Source organism: Arachis ipaensis, chromosome B5 (assembly GCF_059453495.1).
Source record: "Arachis ipaensis isolate K30076 ecotype BB chromosome B5, ASM5945349v1, whole genome shotgun sequence".
Taxonomy (NCBI): domain Eukaryota; kingdom Viridiplantae; phylum Streptophyta; class Magnoliopsida; order Fabales; family Fabaceae; genus Arachis; species Arachis ipaensis.
The window spans coordinates 38,524,030-38,536,287 of NC_142440.1; the positions used below are offsets into that span (position 1 = coordinate 38,524,030).

Genomic DNA, 12,258 nt, shown 5'->3' on the forward strand with positions numbered 1-12,258 from the left:
TCTCCAAACTTTGATCCTTTATTGGTTGCAGACAAGTGGGAAGAGATGGTGCGGGCTTTTTGTGTGGGCAGATTCTGTGAATGAGGAACAGGTTGAAAAGTCAGAATCGTGTGGTGATGAAGTGAAGATCAACGTTGATTGGAGGCTTCGAAGGTTGGAGGAGGATGTCCAGATGCAAAAAGTGATGACCCAGTTGTTAGTGTTAGGTGTGTGTGTATTGACAGTGTTGTTGGTGATCCTGTATTGTAAATGATGAATGAATTGGTGGTTTTGGGTTCCTTGTTATCAACATTTGTAAAAATCTGCTTCTTGATGGAATGAAAAGTGTTTTTGTTAATTTAAATTCCATTGTGTATGAAAAAAATAAAGAAACTGCTTCTTGAATGGTAAAGCACATAGCATAGCATATTAACATAAATTCCATTGTCTATCAAGAAACAATAAAAGTTGACTGTAAAAGGCAGCCTAGAAACCATGTTGCTGCTATCAGTAGTTTCATCAAAGGCAAGGCCAAGGCATACCAAAAAGGCCTTTGCATCACAGTTTACCCTCTAGTCATTATACGATGGAAAATACTAATAACAAAACACAAAACAGAAACTCCTAAGTACATATATCTAGTATTCAATTCTTCTTTCTTGGAGGCCTAAATCCTGGCGTTGGGATGAACTGCATCAAGTTGGCAAACTTTGAAGATGTTGCTGAAAATGCACCCTGCAAGGGATTCACTGTTGGTGCGGTTGGCTGATTAGAGGATCGTCTTCGTGGTGACAGCTTGGAAGGTCTTTTTGGTGCAGGATCCTATAGGAGAAATAAGTAGCATTAACTACTATTTATGCATGGAAATAACAACATACTCAAATGTAAAATTTTAGTTACCTTTTCAGAATCCTCTTGCTCAGAAGCAGAAGGCTGAGTTAATTCGATCTCCTGGGGATTGCTTCCCAAATCTGCTTGGCCAGACACGTCTTGGGGCTGATGAACCGGCTTCTCAGGCACAGTATGAACTTCATCATTTTTCTTCTTCTCAGATGCCTTGGCGGCAGCGGCAGCGGCTGCTGCTGCAGCAGCAGCAGTAGCAGCATCAGCATCTTTTTTCTTTTTGCAGCCTCTCTTTGTATGCCCCTTATCACCACAGTAACTGCATGTAAATGCACCCAGCTGTCTCTTTAAGTGTACACCATCTGCAGTGTTGCCTGAGAGTTTTGGGTCAACTTTAGGCTTCTTAGTTCCAGAAGCACTATTCTCGTCCGCATCCATCCTCCGCTTCATCTTTAGTTTTCCAGGTTTTGTCTTGATTTTAGGGGCATGTGGCCTGTTACAGTCCTCTGCTTTTTCCCACAGTGGTTGACCCGGAATTGGATTAATGTGGTGGTTATAAGTTTCCTTGTATGAGTCCATGGTCAGCCATCTGTGACAGAAGTCTTCTGGCTATTTGTTCACACGAGACAGGGTAGCACAAGCGTGCACACACGGGATACCTGCAGGTGCCAAACAGTGAGAGGAACCATGATAATAGTTATGGCTGAGGAAAGTAAAATGCATAAACACAATTAACTTACCCGTTAGCATCCAAAATTGGCATGTGCACAGTCTCTTTCCTATGTCCACAACATGGTTGGTTGGATGTCCGTGCACCTCAAATTTTTCGTATCCGTTATCCCCAGTCCAAATAGGCTTCCAATGTTTGGATTCTTTCCTCACCTTTTCCAGCCTGCTCTTTATAACAGGTGTGAGCTTCCCAGTGTGATTCTGCAGCTTCACCTTGTTTTTCGCTATGGTTCGCATAACAAACATCCTTACCTCCTCCAGCAATGTTATGATGGGTTTGGCTCGTGCATCCTTGATCTTAGCATTGAACACTTCGCAGGCGTTGTTACAGATGCTATCCAATTTCGGCTTATGGCTAAATAAGCTTCTGGTCCAAGCATCCATTGGCCACTTCTCTAAGTATGCCCAGGCATCCTCATTTAACCGTTTGATCTTCTCCATTCCATCCCTGAATTCTTGGTATGTTGTTGCCCTTGCACATTCCCACAAAAGTCCCCTTAGCTGTAAGTCCTTCCAGTTCTTGTTGAAATTTTTCCATAAATGCCAGACGCAGAAACGATGATGCACATCAGGCATCACCGCCTTCACTGCTGATATCAGTCCCTGCCAGATTCAGTAAATGTTAGACACATAATCGTCCCTAACATTATAATTGTTACACATAATAGTCCCTAACATTTAATTAACATCCCCATAATAGTCCCTATAATTGATGGTCGTGACCCATAAAGGTCCCTAACGTTTAATAGAACAGCTCGATTAATGACAAAACCAGTAATTACAAGTTCTCTATAAGATGCACTACAAGCATAATGAAAGCACAATTCTTCAAGCAAGCATAACAGCACACCTAATAAGTAACCATGAAGATCCAATCATCTCACAGTCTATGCAGATAAGCAAAACAGCAAAATTCTTAATAAAATAAATAACCATCATACTCTATCCCTTCATGAACACAACCCACAAACCCAAGGTCAACCTCAGCGTCGCTCACCTCCTCAACCAAACCATCGTCTTCATGTAATATCTTCTCCTTCCCTTTACCTAGTGGACTAATATTTCTCTTACCCACCGTAGCATGTATCATGTTTCTCCTAATCCTACTCCCAGTTTTAGGATCATTCCCTGTAGCCTCAGATTCAGAGGAACTACCCTCATCCGGACCTGGCTTGAACATGCTATCCTCTTCACTATCAGAGGAATCAGAAGATACATCAAATGGAACTTCATTGTTAAACACTTTGCTAGTAAATCCTCTAGCAGCAGACCGTGTGCAGGGTCTCCTGGAAATACTTGGTCTCTTGGATAGTTTCTGCTTCTTGCTCCTATCTGATTTGGTGTTCTGACTGGATTTCGTGGGCTGGCTGATTTTGGTGGGCTTGGTGAGCTGGGTGGGCTTCGTGAGCTTGGTGGGCTTGGTGGGCTTGGTGACTTTTGGGGAGTTGTTCTTCTTCACAGGTTTGGTTGTCTTGGAAGGATTGGCAGTTTTGGAGTGTGATGGTTGTGATTGCCGTGGAGATGTTCTGTTTTTTTTTTTTGGACTGGATTTGCAAGAAGTGTTGGGTACAACCTTAGGGATAGGAGGAGCAACTATGATTGCATGAGTCTCTGTAACTGGGGGACTCACATCGGTATCTTTACCTGCATTACATCCCTCTCCACCATGATCATCCAAGTACACAACTGTGTTATCTCCCTCTAACACCTCCGGCACTGACACTGTATGCTCGAAATATATATCAATCAATCCCTCATTTGTCCTAGCACAATTCACCATCTCTCTTATCTCTTTGTCACTGTTTACATTTCTCAACCCCTTCTCCAAACATTTTCCAGGAACATGCCACCAGCACTGTTTAATGACATTGTACCCAAGCTCCCTATGGTAGTTCCTTATGTAGAACACATCCAGAGTATCAGTGTCTAAATCACCTAAACAGGCCTTATTATCCGAAGAATATATCATAATTCCTTCTGCATTTTTTTTGAAGTCACCCCCATGATGAAACATGATGTCCAACTTCTCCTCCATCTGCAAGAAATTTAAAATTTTTACAATACATAGGGAGAATTTGAAAGCCTATTCATGCATTAAAAAGGAAAAATAATCACCACAAGAAAACTTTTTTTTTCAAACCTCCATACTAATCCCTGTTTCTTCCCTGTTTCATTGGTATTATAGCAACCCCACAAACCCCAACCAACATTCAAACCCTAGACACTACAATGACACCAAAACTCCAGAACCTCAACAACACTGACCAATGCTATCATCAAACAACACTGTATTCAAAATGCAAACTTAAAAAAAAAAGGTTACCTTGAGTCCGATCACAACGTCAGAACCTCGTCTTTGTGGTGAACGAAGGGAAGGGAAGAGCAACAACAACTTCTGATAAGATAACTTCTTCTCTCAAATTTTTGTTAACCCAGCACATACAACCCTACGGCTACGCCATTGTTGGGGAGATGAAGAAGAACTCAGAAGGTGGAAGAAGAAGAGACGAAGTGTTTATGTTGGTGGAGAAAACTGTTTTTCATATTAAGTAACAACTATACGGCGTCGTTTTTGGCTTTCAAGGGCGCCAAACCCAAAATGACGTCATTTTGGACATGTCCCACGTGGCAATCTTAGGACACGTCAGCGTTCCGGTGATGAGTCATCACCTGAAATATGGCCAGGGACTAGTTTGAGTGCTCGGAGCTCTATCTGAAGGACTACAATAGGGAATTCGAAATCTTAGGGATTACTATGAGTAATTGCGTGAATCTCAGGGACTACTATGGGTATTTACTCGACTTTACGACCTGTAAAGCTAGCACATGATAAGCCAGATAGAATTTATTGGAAATTTGACAAGGTATGTACTCAACTAACTCTTTTGTGCAGGTAGTACAGTCAGAATCTCTCTCGGAGGACATAACTAGCTACAGCTTCACAAGAACCTTATGGAATGGTTTAGTGCCGCCACAAGTGGAGTTATTTATCTGGTTTACTCTGATAAGAAGAGTGAATACTAAAGAAAGACTGGCTAGATTGGGTATTATGAGTCAAGGTGATAACATGTGCGGATTGTGTAATACAGAAGTTGAACATATTCATCATTTGTTCCTGGGTTGTGAGTTTACTTGGCAAGTGTGGTGTCTATGGCTATCTGAATTTCAGAGATCGTGGTCTTTTCCGGGCTCCCTAAAAGAACACTATGAGAGTTGGACAGGTGCTGCCAACAGGAAGATAGAGCGTAACAGGTGGCTTATGTGCTTCTTCTCGGTTATTTGGAACATTTGGCTAGAGAGAAACAGACGGATTTTCAATAACAAGGAAGGGAGTGCAGAGGAGGTGTTTCAGCAATCTTTAAACAACGTTAGAAAATGGAGTAGTCTAGATCCTTTTTGTTGTTGATGGCTATGCCGGAGATGACATAAAGGAAGCTTTTTATCTACTTATTTATGTTGTAGGATTGGTTTGATTGTCGCTCCACATTATTGTGTTGAGCTCTTTTGTTAAAAAAAACTCATAGTAAAGTCCAGAAATGTGATTTTTGCATAAAAACTAATAACAATATAATAAAAAGTAACTAAAACATGCTAAAAACTACCTAAAAACAATGCCAAAAAGCGTATAAATTATCCGCTCATCAATGGTTCTTATCATGATTATGCCACTCAAACACCATTATTCCATGCACCATACTCTCAACATAGTCCTCAAACACCATCATTCCAACCACCATGCTCCCAATCCACATCCTATTTCCATCAATCACCTCCACACAATCCCAATCCATATCCTCCATATGCACACACTTATAAACATTATGAACAAGCACCCATGGAACCACTACCACTTCAACATCACTACCCTCACAATCCTTCTTTTTCTTCCAACCAAGCCTCTATGGATGATACGCTTGATATTATTCTTCAAGGACAAAGAGAGCTTCAAAATTCAATCCAAGCTCTTATATCTCGTATGGATACACCTCCTACCTCCAATACTCAACCCTCAAGCTCTAGAGCATTTCCTTTTTAACCACATAATGATCTCTCCATCCCACCACCACCCTCCATGAAAGAACATTTGTATCCATCAATCCAGGAGCAACATGATCCCAATTACGCGATTGACATGGAATAAGAGAGAAGAGATCGTCTTAGGGACTTAATGGATCGGATTCATGCATCTATACTTTAAGAGAAGCAAGAGGAGGCCCAAAAAGTGGAGGTAGTAGAGGCCCTTGAAGATGAAGGAATAGTTGAAGGATTAGGGGAGGTTGAACAAGAGGGAAGTTCCATCATTGAAGACAACTCTACACCAAGTGACAATAAGAATCTTGTTGAAGCTTCTTCCATCGGATGTGAAACCAATGTTGAGGAGGAATGTATACACCCTCCAACACATAATTTGATTAATGAGAAAGAGTTGGAAGAAGTTAGCAAACAAGAGGAAATTGAAGAAAGTTGTCAAAAGATGGAAGTCATCAAGGAGGAACCAAAGAAAGTGGAGCCTACAATGTCAAGACCATTGGATATCTTCCTTGCTAAGTTACCATCCAAATTACAAGTTGAATGGGTAATCATCTCATCCTTTAATTTCCTTGTCCCATATGAATATGCATTGTTAGAAACGGATGGTCAACTTAGAGCTATGTGTGGGTTAGAAAGTAGAAAAAAGTTGGGTGTTGATTGGCAACAAGAATCAAGGTGCATAGTGGAAGGAAGCTCAAATTTTAGGATTCATGGTTGGAGTGAAGCTCAATTCAAGGGATTTAGGATGAGGATTAGGAGTTCTAAAGAGAATTCAATAAGTTTGTCACCCCGGAATATACATAGACAGTCATCAACTTTGGGGCCTTGTCATTTGCTTAAGCTTCCTTAAAGGCCTTGTGTGCCTCATTTGGGATCTCAGAGGACATTGGAAATGCAAGTATTGGTGGGGATTCAAGGAAGAGTTCAAGCATAAGCCACCATAGCAAAGCCCCCACCAAATGTCCAACTTAAGGACTTTAAATAAAAGTGCTAGGTGGGAAACACCTGGTGCACGAAATCGTGATTGTTCATTCCTTGGTAACGGTGCCAAAAACTTAATACGCACGTTTATAATCTTAGTTCTTTTTCACAACTTCGCACAACTAAACAGCAAGTGCACTGGGTCGTCCAAGTAATAAACCTTACGTGAGTAAGGGTCGATCCCACGGAGATTGTCGGCTTGAAGCAAGCTATGGTCATCTTGCAAATCTCAGTCAGGCGGATTCAAATGGTTATGGTGAATTGATAGTTAAAATATAATTAAAATATAAAATGGGATAGAGATACTTATGCAATTCATTAGTGAGAATTTCAGATAAGTGTATGGAGATGCTTTTGTTCCTTCTGAACCTCTGCTTTCCTACTGTCTTCATCCAATCATTCATACTCCTTTCCATGGCAAGTTGTATGTTGGGCATCACCGTCGTCAATGGCTACATCCCGTCCTCTCAGTGAAAATGGTCCAACTGCGCTGTCACCACACGACTAATCATCTGTCGATTCTCGATCATGCTGGAATAGGATCCAATGATCCTTTTGCGTCTGTCACTACGCCCAGCACTCGCGAGTTTGAAGCTCGTCACATCCATCCCTTCCCAGATCCTACTCGGAATACCGCAGACAAGGTTTAGACTTTCCGGATCTCAAGAATGGCCGCCAATAATTCTAGCCTATACTACGAAGACTCTGATCGTAAATCAGGAGGCTAAGAGATATGCATTCAAGTTTGCTTTCATGTAGAACGGAAGTGTTTGTCAGGCACGCGTTCATAAGTGAAAATGGTGATGAGCATCACATAATCATCACATTCATCATGTTCTTGTGTGTGAATGAATATCTTAGAGAAGAAATAGGCTTGAGTTGAATAGAAAAACAATAGTACTTTGCATTAATTCATGAGTAACACCAGAGCTCCACACCTTAATCTATGGTGTGTAGAAACTCTACCGTTGAAAGTACACAAGAACAAGGTCTAGGCATGGCCAAATGGCCAGCCTCCCCAAATGGCATATGAATTCAAAAATAGGGAAAAAGACTGATCCCTGATCAAGGATGATCAAAAGATGTAAAATAAATCACTAAAAGTAGTTTTTATACTAAACTAGTAGCTAGGGTTACATAAGATAAGTAAATGATGTAGAAATCCACTTTCGGGCCCACTTGGTATGTGCTTGGACTGAGCATTGAGCTTTCATGTGTAGAGACTCTTTTTGGAGTTAAACGCTAGGTTATAGCCTGTTTCTGGCGTTTAACTCTTATTTGCAACCTGTTTCTGGCATTTAACTCCAGAATAGGGCAGGAAGTAGGCGTTTGAACGCCAGTTTGCATCGTCAAAATTCGATCAAAGTATGGACTATTATATATTGCTGAAAAGCCCTGGATGTCTACTTTCCAACGCAATTGATAGCGCGCCAATTGGATTTTTGTAACTTCATAAAATCCTCTTCGAGTGCAGGGAGGTCAGAATCCAACAACATCTGCAGTCCTTCTTCAGCCTTTGAATCAGATTTTTGCTCAAGTCCCTCAATTTCAGCCAAAAATTACCTGAAATCATAGAAAAATACAAAAACTCCTAGTAAAGTCCAGAAATGTAATTTTTATTTAAAAACTAATAAAATTATATTAAAAACTAACTAAATCATACTAAAAACTATGTAAAAACAATGCCAAAAAGCGTATAAATTATCCGCTCATCACAACACCAAACTTAAATTGTTGCTTGTCCCCAAGCAACTGAAAATCAAATAAGATAAAAAGAAGAGAATATACTATAAATCCCAAAATATCAATGAAACTTAGCTCCAATCAGATGAGCAGGACTAGTAGCTTTTTACCTCTGAACAATTTTGGCATCTCACTTTATCATTTGAAGTTCAGAATGATTGGCATCTATAGAAACTCAGAATTCAGATAGTGTTATTGATTCTCCTAGTTTAGTATGTTGATTCTTGAACATAGCTACTTTATGAGCCTTGGCTGTGGCCCTGAGCACTTTATTTTCCAGTATTACCACCGGATACATAAATGCCACAGACACATAATTGGGTGAACCTTTTCAGATTGTGACTCAGCTTTGCTAAAGTCCCCAATTAGAGGTGTCCAGGGTTCTTAAGCACACTCTGTTTTTGCTTCGGACCTCGACTTTAACCGCTCAGTCTCAAGCTTTTCACTTGACACCTTCACGCCACAAGCACATGGTTAGGGACAGTTTGGTTTAGCCGCTTAGGCCAGGATTTTATTCCTTTGAGCCCTCCTATCCACTGATGCTCAAAGCCTTGGATCCCTTTTACCCTTGCCTTTTGGTTTTAAGGGCTATTGGCTTTTTCTGCTTGCTTTTTTTTTCTTTCTTTTTTTTTTTGCCTTCTCTTTTTTTTTTTGCAAGCTTTTCTCTATTCACTGCTTTTTCTTGCTTCAAGAATCATTTTTATGATTTTTCAGATCATCAAATAACATTTCTCCCTTTTCATCATTCTTTCAAGAGCCAACAATTTTAACATTCATAAACAACAAATTCAAAAGACATATGCACTGTTCAATCATTCATTCAGAAAATAAAAAGTATTGTCACCACATCAAAATAATTAAACTAGTTTCAAGGATGAATTCGAAATCATGTACCTCTTGTTCTTTTGTGATTAAAAGAATTTTTCATTTAAGAAAGGTGATGGATTCATAGGACATTCATAGCTTTAAGACATGGACACTTAGACACTAGTGATCATGTAATAAGACACAAACATAAATAGACATAAAGCATAGTAGACGAAAAACAGAGAAAATAAATAGACAATGAGATTAAGGAACGGGTCCACCTTAGTGAGGGTGGTGTCTTCTTCCTCTTTGAAGAACCAATGGTGTTTTTGAGCTCCTCTATGTCTCTTCTTTCTCTTTGTTGCTCCTCCCTCATAGCTCTTTGATCTTCTCTAATCTCATGGAGAATGATGGAGTGCTCTTGGTGCTCCATCCTTAGTTGTCCCATGTTGGAACTTAATTCTCCTAGGGAGGTGTTGATTTGCTCCCAATAGTTTTGTGGAGGGAAGTGCATCCCTTGAGGCATCTCAGGGATTTCATGGTGAGGAATTTCCTCATGCTCTTGTTGAGGTCCATGAGTGGGCTCTCTTGTTTGCTCCATCCTTTTCTTAGTGATAGGCTTGTCCTCTTCAATGAGGATGTCTCTTGGCCACAACTTCATAGAAGTGGTCTTCATGGACCTTTGAGATGAATCTCTCCATCTCTCATGACTCAGAGGTAGAAGCTTTTGCCTTCCCTTTCCTCTTTCTAGAGGTTTCTCTGGCCATAGGTGCCATAAATGGTTATGGAAAAATAAAAAGCAACACTTTTACCACACCAAACTTAGAAGGTTTGCTCATCCTCGAGCAAAAGAAGAAAGAGTGGAGTAGAAGAAGAAGAAGAAAAGGGAGGGGATGGAGAGGGTGAGTGGTTCGGCCAAGGGGGAATTAGGTGGTTATGATGTGTGAAAAAGAAAGAGTGATGGTTTGAATTTGAGTGGGTGGGTGTAGGTGGGTTGTATGATGGTTTTGGAGGAGTAATGGAGGTGATTGGTGGAGGTTATTTTGGGGAAGAGTGTTATGAGAAGGTGTGAAGAGGAGAGCAGAAGAGGTGGGGTAGGTGGGGATCCTGTGGGGTCCACAGATCCAGAGGGGTCAAGGACTTAGTATCTCTGCTCCATTTAGGCGTGCAAAACACCCTTAGAATGCATGTCTGGCGTTAAACACCAGCTTTTCTCCCATTATTGGCGTTAAACGCCAATTTCATGCTCTGTTCTGGCGTTAAACGCCAGTCTGGTGCTTGTTTCTGGTGTTTAAACGCCAGTAAGCTCTTCCTCTAGGGTGAGCTATTTTTAATGCTGTTTTTCACTCTGTTTTTGATTTTTCAATTGTTTTTATGGCTTCACATGATCATCAACCTAAAGAAAACATAAAATAGCAATGGAAAATAAATAGATATAATTAAATAACAATGGGTTGCCTCCCAACAAGTGCTTCTTTAATGTCAATAGCTTGACATTGAACTCTCATGGAGCCTCACAGAAAATCAGAGCAATGTTGGGACCTCTTAACACCAAACTTAGAGTTTGAATGTGGGGGTTTCGTTTGACTCTGTATTGAGAGAAGCTTTTCATGCTTCCTCTCCATGGTTACAGAAGGAGAACCTTGAGTCTTAAATACAAGGTAGCCCTCATTCAACTGAAGGACTAACTCTCCTCTGTCAACATCAATCACAGCCTTTGCTGTGGCTAGGAAGGGTCTTCCAAGGATGATGGATTCATCCTCATCCTTTCCAGTGTCTAGGATTATGAAATCAGCAGGGATGTAAAGGCCTTTGACCTTTACTAGCACGTCCTCTACTAGTCCATAAACCTTTTTCATTGATTTGTCTGCCATCTCTAATGAGATTCTTGCAGCTTGTACCTCAAAGATTCCCAGTTTCTCCATTACAGAGAGTGGCATGAGGTTTATCCCTAACCCAAGGTCACACAGAGCATTCTCAAAGGTCATGGTGCCTATGGTACAAGGTATGAAGAATTTTCCGGGATCCAGTTTCTTCTGAGGTAATGTCTGCCTCATTAATGCATTCAGTTCATTGGTGAACAAGGGGGGTTCATCCTCCCAAGTCTCATTACCAAATAACTTGGCATTTAGCTTCATGATTGCTCCTAGATACTTAGCAACTTGCTCTGCAATGGTATCTTCATCCTCTTCAGAGAAAGAGTATTCATCAGAGCTCATGAATGGCAGAAGGAGGTCCAATAGAATCTCTAGGGTATCTGTATGAGCCTAAGATTCCTTTGGTTCCTCAAAAGGGAACTCCTTTCTGTCCAGAGGACGTCTCAAGAGGTCTTTCTCACTGGGATTCATGTCCTCCTCCTCCTCTGGGCATTCGACCACACCAAGTAAGGTTATGGCCTTGCAATCTCTCTTGGGATTTTCTTCTGTATTGCTTGGAAGAGTACTGGGAGGAGTTTCAGTAATCTTCTTACTCAGCTGACCTACCTGTGCCTCCAAATTTCTAATGGAGGACTTTGTTTCATTCATGAAATTTAGTATGGTTTTGGATAGATCAGAGACTATGGTTGCCAGGCCAGAATGGCTCTATTCAGAATTCTCTGTCTGTTGCTGAGAAGATGATGGAAAAGGCTTGCTATTGCTAAACCTATTTCTTCCACCATTATTATTGAAGCCTTGTTGAGGCTTCTGTTGATCCTTCCATGAGAGATTAGGATGATTTCTCCATGAAGGATTATAGGTGTTTCCATAGGGTTCTCCCATATAATTCACCTCTGCTATTGCAGGGTTCTCAGGATCATAAGCTTCTTCTTCAGAAGATGCCTCTTTAGTACTGTTGGATGCAGCTTGTAATCCATTCAGACTCTGAGAAATTATATTGACTTGTTGAGTCAATATTTTGTTCTGAGCCAATATGGCATTCAGAGTATCAATTTCAAGAACTATCTTCTTCTGAGGCATCCCATTGTTCACAGGATTCCTCTCAGAGGTGTACATAAACTGGTTATTTGCAACCATTTCAATGAGTTCCTGAGCTTCTACAGGGGTTTTCATGTGAAGAGATCCTCCTGCAGAATAGTCCAATGACATTTTTGACAACTCAGGCAGACCATCATAGAATATACTTATGATGCTCCATTCTGGAAGC

The 12,258-nt window shown here is 40.7% G+C and overlaps 2 protein-coding genes across 2 annotated transcripts; both read right to left on the bottom strand.

Moving 5' to 3' along the window:
• Nucleotides 1–624: 624 nt before the first annotated feature.
• Nucleotides 625–1,362, bottom strand: LOC107641833 (uncharacterized). Its single transcript, XM_016345269.3, has 2 exons — nt 880–1,362; nt 625–801 (listed from the first exon to the last, which is right to left on the bottom strand). The coding sequence occupies exons 1-2, from the start codon at nt 1,270–1,272 to the stop codon at nt 625–627; spliced, it is 570 nt and encodes a 189-aa protein (XP_016200755.2). The 5' UTR covers nt 1,273–1,362.
• A 69-nt stretch (nt 1,363–1,431) lies between these two features.
• LOC148563901 (uncharacterized) lies at nt 1,432–3,363 on the bottom strand. Its single transcript, XM_088486976.1, has 4 exons — nt 2,485–3,363; nt 2,334–2,401; nt 1,563–2,154; nt 1,432–1,481 (listed from the first exon to the last, which is right to left on the bottom strand). Exons 1-4 carry the CDS (start codon nt 3,329–3,331, stop codon nt 1,432–1,434), a joined length of 1,557 nt encoding a protein of 518 aa, XP_088343102.1. The 5' UTR covers nt 3,332–3,363.
• Nucleotides 3,364–12,258: the final 8,895 nt, after the last annotated feature.